The 17,884-nt window shown below is 37.4% G+C and overlaps 1 protein-coding gene across 1 annotated transcript in view; it reads left to right on the top strand.

The window, feature by feature from the left end:
* LOC126473517 (tyrosine-protein phosphatase Lar) overlaps positions 1–17,884 on the top strand; it is a 591,250-nt gene that overhangs the window by 477,057 nt on the left and 96,309 nt on the right. The window contains exons 7-9 of the mRNA XM_050100619.1: positions 1,601–1,624; positions 8,214–8,314; positions 14,067–14,262. Coding sequence (XP_049956576.1) covers positions 1,601–1,624; positions 8,214–8,314; positions 14,067–14,262 — 321 coding nt within the window. The remainder of the gene's footprint in view (positions 1–1,600; positions 1,625–8,213; positions 8,315–14,066; positions 14,263–17,884) is intronic.

Genomic DNA, 17,884 nt, shown 5'->3' with positions numbered 1-17,884 from the left:
TCCACCTTTCCCTTACTCCACCCTGATGAAAGAACTATATAACTTATCTAGAATAGGAGACAGATTTAGTGCAGTTTTCCTTAGAAGAAATTATATTTTTGCATAATAGGTGTGTGTGTGTGTGTGTTTATTTATTTTTTTTCCACAGGCATGAGCACATGTATGCATACACATTCTGTGCACATTCAAGTGCGTGGTGCATGTGCGCATGCACAGAGAGAGAGAGAGAGAGAGAGAGAAGTAGGGCATGCAGGATTTCATATCACTTCTATCCATATATTACTGCATAATTTGGAACAAGTTATAAATTAAATGTGACAAAATAATACAGTTATGTCTACAGAATGACAGAAATATTTAACACGCATTCTTCTTCATACATTCCTTTCTGATTGTTAGTTTTCTGCTTCAAGTTAGAGATTATGAAAATGTTGCTGCTTCTCTCAAACTAACGTTAGCAATTTCCTTCCTTTGGTGCTGTACTATAATTTGCTTTCTGGTATCTGTGGCTTATAGTCAATATATTCAGACAAAATATGTAAATGAGTGTGCTTAAAAAAAAAGTTTTATCCCAGTTCATATGACCAACAGAACCAAATAGTACAACGTCTTCTCTCCTCCAGCCGTGTTTATTTCAAATATTGCGACTCTTAACTACTCCACACAAAAATTTACATAACTCATAATCCTTTCAATGAAATTTTTTCATGCCAACAGTAGTTTTTAACAGTAGTCTTGTTTAGCTAAAACTGAAAATTTTTGTAAGATTTTTTGTACCCTAGTATTTTTTGACTTAAGAAGAGAATTTTTTAAAATTTGCGTCATTTTTATTTGCAATTTTTGAAGAGCTAATTTTTCAATTTTCATGCCCAATCTCGGAAACTATTCGATGGATGGCATTTATCTCAAACTTGGAATCTAATCGATGGATGTAAGTTGTAATTTTCTAATGTGTAGTCTTACTGTTTGTGAGGTGTTGCGCAAATGAGAGAGAGCAAATTAGTAAATGTTTAGCTGCTTTTTGTCTCCAACCCTCTTTGAATCTAAATGCTGGTAGTGTGTGCTATGTCGAGCACTTAAGTATCCACTATTATATCACTGCTTTGATGTCACTGTAATTTCATCTCACAATGCCTTTCATTCTCTCATAGCACTCACAAGTAGGTTAAAAACTCTTTAACCTGTGTTAGATGCCGTACCACACCAATCTGGTATGTTGTTAATTTTTTCTTCATCCAATGATTTAATTATTTTCCTGCTTGGTATTCACCAGTTCAGCAGCACTGCAATGTGCACTTTATAAAATATCTGCACTCTGAGTTTTAGAATATAACAGTTGTCACTTACTAACTAATTTCATTTTTTGTCAACAGTGTTACATTGTTATTAATAACTCATTGCATGTCAACATTCCTGAAAATTTGACATAAAAATTTTGTTTTTAATTGTCAAATAATAATAGTGAAATATTGGTTTAAAACTCTCAAATACTGATTATATAAGTTTGTGATATTGTGAGAATATAACTAAATAGTCCACAAACTTGTAGCCCCATCTTTATACACAATAGATTAATTGAAATTTTATTTTGCCTTTCTAGCTGATTCTTCCTATGGAGGTGGCAGTAAGTTGGAGACTTTTTCATTAATGTGGTCTGCATGTGTTGCTTTTGCTTGTGTGTGCTTGTGTTTTATTGCTAAGTTACTTTGAGCAGGTACACCATAACATGATGACATCTTTGTGGAAATACTGCTACGCATTTGTTGAAGGAAACAAAGGGGGAGGGGGGGGGGAGATAAGATTGAACTAATGTCTTCTTTCATTAAACGAATTCTTTTTTTTCTTTTTTTCATCATACTAAAATAGAACTCACATAATAGATCACAGGGAGATGGGGACAAATCGAGAAGGAATTTCTGAGTAGAGAAAGGCAGTGTTAGCTTGAGTGATGGTACTGCGGAATCAAGTAAAAGACAGTGAGAATCACTGACTGAGCTTGTTTCTTATCATCTGTGGTTATTACCATATTTTCTATGCTCCAGATATATGAGCACATTATACACATCTCTTGCTATGTTACTATCTGAATACCTACGAAGCCATGAGGCATAGGTGTTCTCATATGAGATTAACAATTTATTGTTTTCTTTATGGCTGTTACAAAAGATAAAAGTTTGTTGTAAAGAATGTTTTGAAAAGCTTTTATTCTTATTTCAAAACTTTCTTTGCTTATAATGCTCACTTGCATATTGTGTAATGCACTTTTTTCAGATTAGTGTTTTCCTTTTGCATGTTGTGGGACATGTGAAGTAGTTTATTAAGAGTATGCAATTGAAATTGTTCTCTTAGGACTATCCTGGACCCATGTTAACAAATTTGAGGAAATGCTGTTCACATTTCCTCACCATACTTATGACAATAGTTATCATGTATTTTATAGGTGGGTAATGGAGCCCATCAGGAAAACAGCAGGTAGGTCGGGAAAGTAGGTCAGTGTGCATTTGGTATGCTTGTAGGAAGGTCTTGTCTAAGATAGCCTGAAAATAATATCTCACATCGGTATGAATGATGATTGGGTTTTGAGGCCATACTCAGCTCCTTTAGATACTTGGCAGCTATTGTCGCACACAGAGTGGAAGATGGGTCGTTATTTGCAGCATTTTGCTAAGACTCAATGACAGTCCTCAGATTTCGATTTGGGTGGGATGTCTAAAACAGAGGCTCAGACAATTCTGCATCGATCTGGGATGGGAGTTTCTCAACCTCCACTATTGACTAAAGAATTGTAGGACCCATTCATCAGGTCAGGCATGCACTGAACAAAGAAAGTAGCTAGTGAGTTAGTAGAGTGAGTGTAGCATGTACATGGACAATGTTAGATTAGTATCCCTCCATGCAGTCAGTGTCAAATTACCTGTTGTGATCAAAGAAAGATCTTTCACATTACTCATGGAGGAGAGCTTTAACGTAGCTTGTAGAGCAAAAGAGAGAATATTGATGTAGTATTAGTAAAATGCAGGAGCAGGCCCCAGAATTAACCTCTCTTATTATATGCAACTATGGCCATGTAACATTAGAAACAGATAGCTGTCTGAAACCGAAAGTTTGTAGCAGTGAAATTCAGGTATGATTATGTGTTTCAAGGATAGGTTGGATGGCATTGTTAGCAACATATTTATTGCTGCAAAGAACTCAGTAATATCTACTGATGTTATTACATATCTGAATTTGAAATAATCTGGACAAAGAAAAGCATCAAAAGTGGGTCAAACAGGGTAACATAGGTCGACAAATTTTGTCTTGTTGTCTAGGATTTGCAAGAAAATATGAATTTCTGACTAATCTATTGTGTCAGTCATAAATCTGAAGCCCGTTTCTCTAAAACACATGAGGGTTTTGCACCACCACATCACCACCACCACCACCGTTGAAACATATACCCAATGAATTCCAAAAGCAATTACAGGCAGATAGAGGTAAAATGGAACCATAAAATGGTAAAAAATTAATATTATATATAAGAACAAAGATGAGGTGACTTAACGAACGAAAGCGCTGGCAGGTCGATAGACACACAAACAAACACAATTGTGTTTGTTTTTGTGTGTTTGTTTGTGTTTGTTTGTATGTCTATCGACCTGCCAGCGCTTTCGTTCTGTAAGTCACCTCATCTTTGTTTTTATATATAATTTTTCCCACGTGGAATGTTTCCTTCTATTATAAAAAATTAATATGAGACACATATAAATCAGAAGAAGCAAATGCGGTGATTTGGACACTTATCAGATGGAGGCATTACTTCAGTTTACGTTTTCCTGTGAATGAACACTGTGTTCTTCCCATTGAGTGTCACTTCTCCTTCATGTGTGATATGCCGCCAGTAGTCAGACATCATGTTCATTCTCCAACAACCTTGGTAATGACAATCCAGAGTTTTAAGTTCCTGATGGAACCGTTCACCGTGTTCCTCTGATGTGTCAGCTAAATTGTCCAGAAAATTGTTTATGTGTGACATTAGACAATGTAGGTTTTGGGAGACTTTACATCCTAACTGTTTAAACAATTATAGCATATCTTCTAACTTTGCTTTGAAATCCAGGGTGGAATCTAACAATATTATGAAAAGGAAAGTTGCTACTCATCATATAGCAGAGATGCTGAGTCGTAATAGGTACAACAAAAAGACTGTCACAAATAAAGTTTTCGTGTGTGTGTGTGTGTGTGTGTGTGTGTGTGTGTGTGTGTGTGTGTGTTTGTGTGTGTTTGGTCTATTGTTGATGAAGGTCTTACTGGCCGATAGCTTTATTTGTGACAGTCTTTTTGTTGTGCCTATCTGCAACTCAGCACCTCCTTTAAATGCAGAGTATCAACTTTCCTATTCATAATACTGCAGCATATCTTCTGCTATTTCTCTGTAATAGGGCTGCTCATTCTAGCCAAGGAAATGATGCATAATATTTTTTAAGCTTCTCTAAGCTTGCTGTTCTGTTTCCATAGTTGTGCTTTTAAAATATTCATTACACATCTACTTATGTATATAGAGTCCAACAAATATCCCATTTTTTCAACTTTACAGCTGATATATTTGGGGTTGGTTGCACTGGTATTGGAAATGGTTTCCAGTTTTGTCCACTGTTTTCACATACTGCTTATCGGTCCTAATTTGATGTGCAGTGGAGGCAATAAAATGTGATGTGGATTAACCAAATGCTCATTCACAATGCTCTTCAATCCCACTATCAGGGTTTTCCTCTGAGACCTCTCTCTGTGACTCCAGTATTCATGATGTGCTCTACTGTCCCACTCACACATTTATAAAGACATCTTTGTGTACCATGTTTGCTGTTTGAGAAGAGTGCCAGTCAGTTTAAAGTCACCACATACAAGCCTCTGGTGTTTTTCACACTTCACATTTTGAAGGAGTACTTTCATGGCACTGTATGTTTCTTTAAGTGTACTGAATATGCGACTGGGATTGATGCTGGTTCATTTCCAATATGTAACAATACTGCTTCCAAACTTTGCTTTGAATAATCTATAAATAACCTCCACTGCCTACTGTCATAATTTTGAACTTCTGCTCTGATTATTAATCCAGTGACGTTTTTGCAAAACACTGTTAAACCATCTTCCACAATATTTCCCTGATGCCATTATTATGATTTTTTACACTTTGGAAGTACATTATTTTCACTGAGAGATGATCACAGAAGTTGTGCTGAGTCTTTCTTGAGTCCCAAGTCTTTCATCAAATTGTTAAGTTCTGTTTGAGTAAGAGGTTTTGGGTTAGTTTCAGTACTACAATCGGAATAGCAAGATTCACTTTTTACATGAGTTGCCGCGACTTCAGAGAATTTATGTGTATCCACTGACATTGCTAGAGATGAGATTGGCAGCTCTGGACCAAGAGGTAGAGTTCTGATTAGCAAAACTAAGTTCAGATACTAGATTTTGTTTAAGTTTCTTCATTGTATCCCACTACTTCTTCCCGTTGCACCATACCATGAGAATAGTGAAGTTGAAACATTTCATTTTACCTTCACTCCATTTCCACATAAAGGGTGGTGCAAATGATTTGCTCTGATCTTAGACCTTCATGATGAAATAAGCGAAATATGATTTTTGCATAAATTCTGTTATTTGTCAACAAATTATCATGTATGTTCCATATGGAACAAAATATATATGGGCTCTTCACACATTGCCTTCCTGAGCAAATTTTTGATGAAATAATATCACTCACAACAACATGTGTAAGCACCTTATTTAGCTCTCACACTCACTCGACTCTTGATTTCTGCAGCGTCAACTTTGGAGGTCAGCTTTGGAACGTCAGCTTTGAAGGTCGTTTCCCATGTCAACCTGTGTAATCAGTTGCTAGTTACAGAATGGGGAGCTTCATGATGAAGACTTGTGCCACAGCCAAAGATTCATGTAAGATTGTTCTGAACGTCTTGTTTGAAAATTACTTTGAGCAGATAGAAAACTAACTCTTCACATGTTAGTGACCAACAGACCCAAACTTTTCAGATCAGTTAGTGTAGGTAGTGGCATCACTGATAGTAAATCTGGTATAAACTCGATGACTACAGGCATTATAAAGAATGTTAAGAAGTGTAGGAAAATATTTTTGCTTCACAAGAGTGACAAGGTACAAATTACAAAGTACAAGAGCAGTCAGCACTAAATATTTAGCTCAACAAAAAGTTGCTCAGTGGCACACAGATGCATAGTAACAGAACATGCCAAAAATAAGATCAAAATACTGAACTCAGTCTTCTGAAATTGTTTCACTGTACATAAACAGTTCCTCCTGTCAATCATCAAAGAAATGTCAGAATAGTAGATATTGAGATGTAATCACATATAGGAAAACCAACTAAAATGGTTCATTATGACATTTTTGAAGAATGAAAATCACCTGTATAAAATAGTTGTGCCAGATGTACCCTCCACCTGACACCAGACAGGTAGTTTGTGGAGTATAGATGTTGTTGTAGATCTATTGTCTATCTCAGTAAACATTTCTGAATTTGATTTGTGTTGTGAAATGATGTGGTACATGGAGTGTAGTTAGTCCAATTTAACAATGTTTGAGTCACATGAAATCTGATTAATTGCATGTGAAACAGATAAAGGTTTGACTGTTTTGGTTTTATGTTCAAAAATGGCTCTGAGCACTATGGGACTCAACTGCTGAGGTCATTAGTCCCCTAGAACTTAGAACTAGTTAAACCGAACTAACCTAAGGACATCACAAACATCCATGCCCGAGGCAGGATTCGAACCTGCGACCGTAGCGGTCTTGCGGTTCCAGACTGCAGCGCCTTTAACCGCACGGTTTTATGTATAACAGGGCTGAACCAAAACTAATAGTGTACTATTGATATTAGTAACATACTTTGGATAAATTATTTGGACACTTATACATCCATTTTGAGAAACTCTAAGTAGATATTTATTCATATTGTTTTAGTCAAGTACAAATAACTAACAATTTTTGAGGGACAAAGGAGCATCTGCTTACCACTCAATAATGAGGTTATCAATGCATCAAAAGCAAAAAAGTTTAGTAGCAGAAAGATGTTTGAATAGTGAAGCAAGATGCTTTGTATTTTAAGATGATCTACTACTACTTCCAAGAAGTGTATATGAAATCAGGATATGCTGTTCAACTCTTACTTTTAAAAAGTCACTTCTCCAAGAGATACTACTCCTTTTCTGTGCGCCTCATATTTCTCAAGGTTTCAGTTTTTTGTTACTTTATGGTTCCCAAAATTACGATTATTAACAAAGGTGTCACTACTAGTTTTCCTGTAAACATTGAAATTAACTACATGTTGATATAAAAATTTGAAAGTAGATGTTGATGAAGAGTGACATTCCACAAGCAGCATGTCATAAGGGAAGAGTTGGAAGAATAACATTAGAAGTCATTCAAAGAGGGAGATGGGAGCAGTGAAAGTGAAACAGAAATAGCATCCAACTTAGTAAGAAATCTCTGTCTGTCATCTTTACTGTTCTTAAATTTTTTGGTTATGTTTAATACATTATCTGCGCCCTTCAGAAAAGAGATGTTATTACTACAGTTGTATAGGCAATGCAGACAGAGAGAGACAGAGAGTGAGAAAGAGAGAATGAAAATACAAAGAAAAAAATGAGGAGGATGAAAACAGAGCATGGTGCAAATTCAGGTATGAACTAAAAGGAAACAAAGTATTTTGCTGCTTTCACCTATGAAGCCCAAAGTGCAGATTTATTCTTTCGTAGTTAAGCTTTGATAGGATATGTTACTTGCTAATTAGTGTGTTCTAGAGCTGTGGCCATGATTTGTGAATGTAAACACTATAGTTATTCCTGTTTCTCATCAATAATATCCCAATCTGTCATCTTTACTGTTCTTAAAGCTTTTGGTTACATTTAATACGTTATCTACCCAATAGTTGTTTGAGATTTTGTGGTATCTCTGTTGCTGTTGTTACTGGTTTTTGCTTTTGCCGATGCTGCACAGTTAAATGTTGTGTTTTCTGCACTTGTTTTAATTTTACCAATTATTATTGCATATTTGAATAATCATCTTGCTAATGGTCATGATCTTTCATTTGTATTGCATCCAGTACTTTTTATTTCTGGGACCATCAATGTGTAGAGGTGATTGCATGACAGGAGTGTTTGCTATGTTGTTCTTAACGTATGCGTCTTCAATTGTGCAGAACCAGGGACGGCACCCAGGAATGTCCAAGTCCGGCCACTGAGTTCCAGCACGGTGGTGATTCAGTGGGATGAGCCTGAGACACCTAATGGACAAGTCACTGTAAGCACAGTTTTTGTATCTAAAATACATTAATCTCTGCTGTATCTCTTTTTTTTCCCACTTAGATTCAAATTAGCTACTACGATATGGGATTAAGAATGTGTATTTCTTTCTTACTAGTTTGAAGACCCTGAAATTTGTTACTGAGAATACATCATTTCATAAATAAGGTGATTTTATACCACAATGTGAACAAAGTATATAGTTAATAATTTTATGATAAGGATAGAGTGCTACTGTTCATGTAGTGGAGATGTTGAGTTGCAGACAGGCACAACTGCTAAAAAAGTGAGCTTTCTACCAACAAGGCAGTCTTCTAAAGTAGACATACACACACATTCACACAAACACAACTCACACACATTACCACAGTCTCTGGCCAATGAGGCCAGACTGTGAGCAACTGTGTATTATGGGACAACCGATCTAGGTGGAGGGGTCATGATCTTTCATTTGTATGGAATCCAGTACTTTTTATTTCTGAGACCATGCAGACTGACAGCTTGTTGGCTATCATGACCACGTAAAATGCAGCACAATGGTTGCAGCTTAGCTTGTAGATTACATGACTGCTTGTGACTGGACTCAAGCAGTGGTGGTGGGAGATGTATGGGACAGGTCTTGCGTGTAGGCCTGTAGATATGAGCCATGAGACAAGGGATTGGAAGCGGAGGTGGAGCAGCGATTGATGAGAATGTTGTGTGGGTTTGGTGGGTGGTGGAGTACCACTGTGGGAGGGACAGCAAGGGTAGGATATTCCTCATTTCAGGGCACAATAAGAGGTAGTCAAAACACTACTGGAGAAAGTGATTCAATTGTTCCAGTCATGGGTGATACTGAGGGTAGTGCTCCTTTGTGGCTGGACTGTGCGACTTTGGGAGGTAGTGGATGACTGGAGAGAGAAGGCATGGGAGATTGTCCATAGTTCATAATTTTTATATATTAGCACACTGTATAAACATGACTAATAAACATTTACTTACAAAGGAAGCACATGTTATGTATTACCCAGCAAGGGGAAGTGCTAATGTGACAATAGCAGGAACTAACTTAGTCACGTGGATAGCTACAGTCTCACTCCAATCAAAGTAGTGCACATTGTTGTGTTGCTGTGCGAACATGGATGGTGAGCATCAAATATGTCCCTGTGGGCTGACACATTTTTATCTTTCTTTGACAATCAGATATATACAAATGCTGAAATATTTTCAAAACTAACAAAACAACACTAATTGCAGGCAGCCATATTATCTTTCGTAGTTGGCTACTTTTTAAATTATTATATCCACTTTTTCTTGCTGCAAATGCTCTCATCCACAGTCATTTGCTGGTGACAAAACATTTGGCAACTCAGAAAGGGAGGGCAGTGGAGAATAAGTTCTTTGAAACTATCCATAAGGTGGTGGGCAAATAAAAAAGTCTATATGATAATTAAAAACACATGGCAAAGGATTAGAAATAAAACAAATACAGCTTATTAAATAAAAATAATGAATAATGTAATTTTCATACAGATTTAAAAACAATAATTTCAGAGCACCTGATGTGATTCAATCAAACAACTTCTTGCTTTTCAGGTACATGTTTCATTCCCCTGTGCTACACCACTCGTCAGGAGAACCAATTAGTCTTTATACTCAAAAGTCTAGAGCATGACACACATTCTTTATGTTGATTACCCATTTAGTAGTTCCCAAAATGTTTGATTGCAATAATGTTCAACCTGTGATCACTGGGCAGTTATTTTCCATAATGTGCACGATTTGGCAGGAGTAATACAGATAAAAAATTTTAAACATCACTTTTTCGATTGCCTCCGCTTTCTATTAAATAAAAATACTGCAAAGACACTGATAATCTTGCTTCACAGAGTTGACTAAATTGGAACAGCACATTTATATACTCCATTTCTTTTAGACAAGTGGCACTCGCAAAGTGATGTTTGATTGGGTTAACAAAATAGATACAGGCTTAACGAATGAACATGACAGTGAACATCACATTAGAACACAGGAGTGTCTGTCAGTACCTACTGCTCTACTTCGCCCCTCCATCTTTCTTGGGCATTAACACAACAGTGCTGCCACTGTGGCAACAGTACCACTTCACTTTGTTGAGTAATAAATTGATTCAGATGATGGCCAGCATCATAAGAGCCCATTTCAATGAACCACTTTTGTGGATTTGAGTTGATTGCCATACATTTACATATCAAAACTGAAATAATATAACACTGGGTGGCCATTACAAGTTTCATTTAGTAATAAATAAAATCCACAGAGTGTGGCTTTATGATTTTGTTTGCCAAGCATTTAAACCGTGTATATTCAGAAAGGAGAGGAGAGCATGAAATATTTTCACTGTGAGAAACTTTCTTGTGTACATACACACTACTTAATTTTCAAGTGAATAATAATAATAATAATAATAATAATAATAACCACACAAAATCACACATTTGCTATACATGGATGATCTAAAACTACTGGCAGCAACAAATCAACAACTCAACCAATTACTAAAGATAACAGAAGGATTCAGCAATGATATAAGTACGGCTTTTGGAACAGACAAATGTAAGAAAAATAGCATAGTCAAGGGAAAACACACTAAACAAGAAGATTACATATTGGATAACCACAGCGACTGCATAGAAGCGATGGAAAAAACGGATGCCTATAAATATCTAGGATACAGACAAAAAATAGGAATAGATAATACAAATATTAAAGAAGAACTAAAAGAAAAATATAGACAAAGACTAACAAAAATACTGAAAACAGAATTGACAGCAAGAAACAAGACAAAAGCTATAAATACTTATGCCATACCAATATTGACCTACTCATTTGGAGTAGTGAAATGGAGTAACACAGACCTAGAAGCACTCAATACACTTACACGATCACAATGCCACAAATATAGAATACATCACATACATTCAGCAACAGAAAGATTCACATTAAGCAGAAAGGAAGGAGGAAGGGGATTTATCGACATAAAAAACCTACATTATGGACAGGTAGACAATTTAAGAAAATTCTTTCTAGAACGAGCAGAAACTAGCAAAATACACAAGGCAATCACTCATACAAATACATCGGCTACACCACTGCAATTTCATAACCACTTCTACAACCCTTTAGATCACATAACATCAACAGATACGAAGAAAGTAAATTGGAAGGAGAAAACACTTCATGGCAAGCACCCGTATCATCTAACACAGCCACACATCGATCAAGACGCATCCAACACATGGCTAAGAAAAGGCAATATATACAGTGAGACAGAAGGATTCATGATTGCAATACAGGATCAAACAATAAACACCAGGTATTACAGCAAGCATATTATTAAAGATCCCAATACCACAATGGATAAATGCAGACTTTGTAAACAACAAATAGAAACAGTAGATCACATCACAAGCGGATGTACAATACTAGCAAATACAGAATACCCCAGAAGACATGACAATGTCGCAAAAATAATACATCAACAGCTTGCCTTACAACATAAACTTTTAGAACAACACGTTCCTACATACAAGTATACACCACAAAATGTACTGGAGAATGATGAATACAAATTATACTGGAACAGAACCATTATAACAGATAAAACAACGCCACATAACAAACCTGACATCATACTCACCAATAAAAAGAAGAAATTAACACAACTAATCGAAATATCCATACCCAAACAACAAATATACAAAAGAAAACAGGAGAAAAAATTGAAAAATACATCCAACTGGCTGAGGAAGTCAAAGACATGTGGCATCAGGATAAAGTTGACATCATACCAATTATACTATCAACTACAGGAGTCATACCACACAATATCCACCAGTACATCAATGCAATACAGCTACATCCAAACATATATATATACAACTACAGAAATCCGTAATTATTGATACATGTTCAATTACCCGAAAGTTCCTAAATGCAATATAACACATACCGTACAGTTAAAAGGAAGTGACACTTGATCAAGGTCCGCGTCACTCCATTTTTAACCGGACTAAACGTCTGAGAAAGTGAAGGAAATAATAATAATAATATTTACCACTTATTGGCTGTGGTAAGTTATTTTAGATTAAACAATCGAAAGTCGAAGCTGGAATATCATCAGTGTTATGAAAAGTGTGATTGCTGCTTGCCATAAAGATGATGCATTGAGTTGCAGACAGGCACAATGAAAAGACTGGTATACATTTAGCTTTCAACCAAAGTCTTCTTCAGGAAAGAAAAACACATACACTTTCACCCAAGCAAGCACACCTCACACACACATGTCCACTGGTTCCGGCTGCTCTGACAAGAATGCAACTGAAATGCATCAAATGGGAGCAACACTCTGGAGTGGGCCAGGGAAGGGAGAAGGACAGCAGGGTATTGGTCAGAGAAGAGGAAACAGCAGTGTCTGGTGGAACGTGCAAGGACTAGAGTTGGCAGGTCAGGGCTGCTAGGTACAGTGTTGGAAGGCTGTGGGAGAGGGAGGGGGGGGGGGGGGGGAGAACAGGGAGTAGGAAGGAGAGGAGCAAGTAAGATGAAGAGACTGTTAACTGCATTGGCAGAGAACAGCTCACAGTGTGGGTGAGGGGATGAGGAGGGTGATAGGACAGGGGGGCAGAAACAGTTGGGTGGAGAGTGTGGGGACAATGTTGGTTGAGGCTGGTATGGTTTTGGGAGCAGAGAATGTGGTCTAAGGATAACTCCCATCTGTGCAGCTCAGGAAAGCTGGTGGTGGAGAGGAAGATCCGGATGGTATAGGTTGTGAAGCAGCTGGTTGTCCGGAGTTGGGGGGGGGGGGGGAGGTTAATTTGGGGGAAGAGACCAGACAGCAAGGTCTCATCGGATTAGGAAAGGATGGGGAAGGAAGTGAGCCATGCCCTTTCAAAAGAGCCATCTCGGCATTTGCCTGAAGTGATTTAGGGAAATCATGGAAAACCTAAATCAGGATGGCCAGACACGGGATTGAACTGTCGTCTTCCCAAATGCGAGGCCAATGTGCTAACCACTGCACCATCTCACTCAGTATGAAGCAGCCAGTGAACTCAAGTGTGTTCAAGTGCATGTTGTGCCACAGAATGATACACTCTGCTCTTGGCCACAGTTTGCTGGTGGCCATTCATCCTAGTAGACAGCTGGTTGGTACTCATAACAATATAAAAAGCTGAGCAGTGATTGCAGCAGGCCTGGTATATGACATGGGTGCTTTCACGGGTTGCCCAGCCTCTGGTGGAGTAGGATAAGCATGTGACAGGCCTGGGACAGGAAGTGCTGGGTGAGTGGATTGGGCAGGTCTTGCACCTTGGTCTTCCAAGGTACATGGCCCCTGTGGCAAGGGATTGGGTAATTAGAGTGGCCTAGAGATGAACTAGGATGTGGAGGTTGGGTGGGTAACAGAACACCACTTTAGGAGGGGTGAGAAGGATCTTGTGCATGATGCCCCTAATTTCAGGGTGTGATGATAGATAATCAAAGCCCTGACAAAGGATGTGGTACAGCTGTTCCAGTCCAGGTAGGTATAGGTTGGAGGATTAGAGGTGTGTGAGGATATTTTATATGTGGTGTTTATATTTTAGCTTAGTGATATGCTAAAATTAATTTTTTATAATTGGACTCTGTCAGGAATGAAAATGAATAACATGAATGGCTGTCCTTCACTGTCCAAACTTGTGAGAGTAATTCATTGAAAACTGACTCATAAACAGAGACTATTTTGCTGTGTTCCATAGGGTTATAAGGTTTACTATACAACAACACCAAATCAACCAATGGCATCCTGGCAGTCACAATTGGTGGACAACAACCAGTTGACAACAATCAGTGATCTCATCTCACATACAATCTACACTATCCGTGTGCAAGCATTCACAAGTGTTGGTCCTGGACCACTTTCTGCTCCAGTGTTGGTTAAGACACAACAGGGAGGTAAGAATATACCAGCAGTTTTACATTTTAGATATTACAACTGTTTTATATTATTTTTGTGTGAAGTGTTTCATCCTGATAACATGTTCCATTGAACATTAGCAAGATTTTTATGTAATGCTCTAAATGAGTTCATTTACAGACTACAGATTTGTTGTGTGATGAGTATCTACTGATCACTTACAGATTACAAAATAAGACAGTGGCTTAAATTTAATAAAAATGAAGCATATCGCTCTTTGACATTACTTATGTTTGTAGTAAAAGATACTTAAATCTGACAACAACAGTAAACATCTTTTTGTTGTACACAATACATGCTACTGATTTTTATTAAAAATTCATCTTTAGAGAAGAAGTCATTGAAAAGTTAAATTAAAAATTTTCTTTGCTTCCTGTTGGACATTTATAAATATGGATATCAGTACTTATTTTCAAACTTTGCATTGTTTGTTACAAACTTCATTAGTGGGTATATATAGTGAAGATGTACCTAGAACTCCAGAAGAGAATACTACATTTTGTTCTAGTTTCCTTATATTATGAAAGCGTAAGCTTTCACAGGTGGAGTCTGTTTCAATAAAACTCATTTGGGTGTGTGACCACATGATGATGTGATAAAACTACTGTGATGCTTCTTCTGACCTTGATGAAGACTGCCAGTGATAACAGTTGAAAATTAAGTAGTTTTGTCATATATTGATGTTGTCCCAAACACGTAAGAATTTTACTAAAAAACTCCATATTATTGTTGTAAAAGTAGATGCATTCTTTTACAAGGATAAACATAATTTTTTCAGTAGTTTATGTTTTCTGATATCTTTAGTAAAAATTGTATTACACTATACTTAAAATATCTATGAAAATAATCAGTTTTTTAAAATATAATGTAATTAGATAGATAACAAATCTACTCACCAAGCAGCAGCAGGGGAAGACTGAATCAGCCTCTCCTCCTCATCCCGTCTGGTACGTCTCCCCTGACCTGGGACTCGGGGTGACTTTTCTGAACTCTCCCCATTTCCTAAAGCCTCCCCATAAACTGTCAAACATTTTGTAAAACTTAACTATGCTTGCCAAATACTTGATCATGTATAGTGCTTTTTGATGTTTTTGTCAACGTATATCATGTTTGAAGCGTTTGCCAGAAATTTTGATTAATGGAAATTTTTACAAGATGCCAGACATTATTTGTAATGATGTTCTGCCACATATGTTTAGTGAAAAATTGTTTTATTACAATTTATCTCATTATATTGTGGGTTTTCACAACCACAGAAACTGCAGTCAAGTATAAAAACAAAATAGCACTGACAGTTACCAAAATGGTAGAGGTGTAGCATCTTTCCCAGCCATATATTACACATGAAAAGCTTATGAACAGAATCAGTATTTATGCATAAAGTCACATACAAGTGGAAGTGGAATGAAATAAAAGAAATCAAAGTTCTCTGGTTCTTCCATGGATGATGTGGGCTATATGTTCCTACGTTGTGGTATTATAATGAACTGTCTTAGAGGAATAAGTAGAAGAGAATAAATTTCCGAAAACTTGTGTCTTATTTTTCAATGCAAGGGCAAAGTAAGGCTAAACAAGTTATTGAATGTTTCACTGTCCATCTGAGGAAAGTTGATGTAATCATCAGGTTCTGAATGTAACATTCCGACTAACAAGTTTTCAGTTGTATATTTCTCTCTCATTTTAAACCATTCCATGGACCAGTGTCTTGTTTTCTTCTTCTTTAAATTCAGTGCCAGAGTCAGTGTTGTTTTTTGTGGTCTTCAGTCCAAAGAGTGGTTTGATGCAGCTCTCTGTGCTCCAAAAATGCTTTATCTGCATTTGTAGCCATTCACACTAGTGCCAAAATACAGCACATGTAAAAAGCTTCTGTTCAAAAGTAAGGTAAAATTGACAGGCTTTAAATGTACAGGCTTGTTTGACACATCCATGGCTGGGTAAGAATCAACTCTACAGACAAGTTTGCTCGTTTAAGAGGGCCTTAACAAATTAAAAAAAAAAAAAATCATTATCCATTCAAAGAAAGTTGATGTAATCATTAAGTTCTGAGGGTAGTGTTTCCTTTAGCACATATTCATGGACAAATCTCTCATTTTAAGCCATTCTTTTTCTTCTTCTTCTTCGTCTTTAAACACAGTGCCAAAATCAATCCCAGGACTGGTCTGTCTGCATTTGTGGTCAGTCCCACTACTGTCAAAATACTTACGAAGACAGACAGAATCTGCTTCAAAGTGAGGTTAGATCGACAAATGCTGTTTGAATGTGTATGAGTTTGCTTGGCAAATCCGTGGCTAGATACGGGCAATTTTGTCAAACACGTTTGATTGTTTACAGGGACCTTAAACATTGCCAGTGCTTCCTCTTCATCCCTCTTCCTTTGCCTTCAACCATTCTGTCAGAAGAAGGAGCTACTGACTCAGAAAGCTTACACTTTTACTTAACTTTTAGAGGTTTTCTCCTGCCACTACATGGTGGGCAGATTTTTTTTATCCATCCAATTGCAGTAAGGGCACCCATGTCTGGACCTGGGTCCCTGTCTCTTAGGGAAAGGAAAAAATGTAGTGTAGTCAGATGTTTTTCTTTCAATAAAATGATTTAAAAGGTGGTATTAAACAGGTTTTTAGTAGGGTCAGAGCTGGAACTTCTTTTTGGCTACTTACAAGTCACCATTTATCTTCCAAAATATTAAAAGTGCTCCATACCTCCAGGTCTAGCACATCCCTGCAAACTATTGTATGGGCACCCCTGAATTACACCATATTTAAAATAACAACAAAAATAATCAATTATTGATAATATAATATAAAGGGATAGATACAAACTCTACCCGCCAAGCAGTGGCAATGGAACACACACACAAAAGGATTTAACTTTTACAAGCTTGCAGAGCCAGTGGCTCCTTCTTCTGGCAGAAGAATTGAAGTGGAAGGAAGAGGGATGAAGGAAAAGGACTGGAGAGATTTAGGGGAAGGGGTACAGTTCAGAAAAGTCACCCAGAACCCTGGGTCAGGGGAGACTTACTGGATGGGATGAGAAGGAAAGACTGATTGTTGGGGACTGTACTGGATGAGATCTGAAAACCTGATAGCTTAAAGGTAAAAGACAGGATATTATGCAAGATAGAGATTACTACTAAAATGTTGTGCACAAGTTAGTAAGAGTGAAAAGCTAAATGCATTGTATGTATCAGAGGTGGGGTGGGGGCGGCAAAAAATAGAATTCCTTACATCCAGCATTGCTTCATAACCTTTCCTCGGGTCCTTACAACATGACCCTAACCTGTCCTCTGCAGAACTCCAGGCTCTACATTCCCTAGAAGTTGATGACTTCATCATCATCCTCCCAACAGACAAAGGATCTACCACTGTGGTACTTGACCAGTAGGAGTGTGTTGGCGAAGGTCTACGACAGCTGTCTGACACTTATACTTACAGCATCTGCCATCAAGATCTCGTCCTTGTGATTCAAACTGCCCTGCAGTCCCTCCTAGAACCTCGGGCCCCTCACAAGAACTTACATCTTAATCCATAGAACTTCTTATCCCACCCAAACCATGCACCCTCACCTTTTACCCAATCATCCTGGCTGTCAAAGCACCCACCG

Source organism: Schistocerca serialis, chromosome 4 (assembly GCF_023864345.2).
Source record: "Schistocerca serialis cubense isolate TAMUIC-IGC-003099 chromosome 4, iqSchSeri2.2, whole genome shotgun sequence".
Classification (NCBI taxonomy): Eukaryota; Metazoa; Arthropoda; class Insecta; order Orthoptera; family Acrididae; genus Schistocerca; species Schistocerca serialis.
The sequence above is the reverse complement of the archived record's forward strand: the minus strand, read 5'-3'. Positions and strand labels throughout refer to the sequence as shown.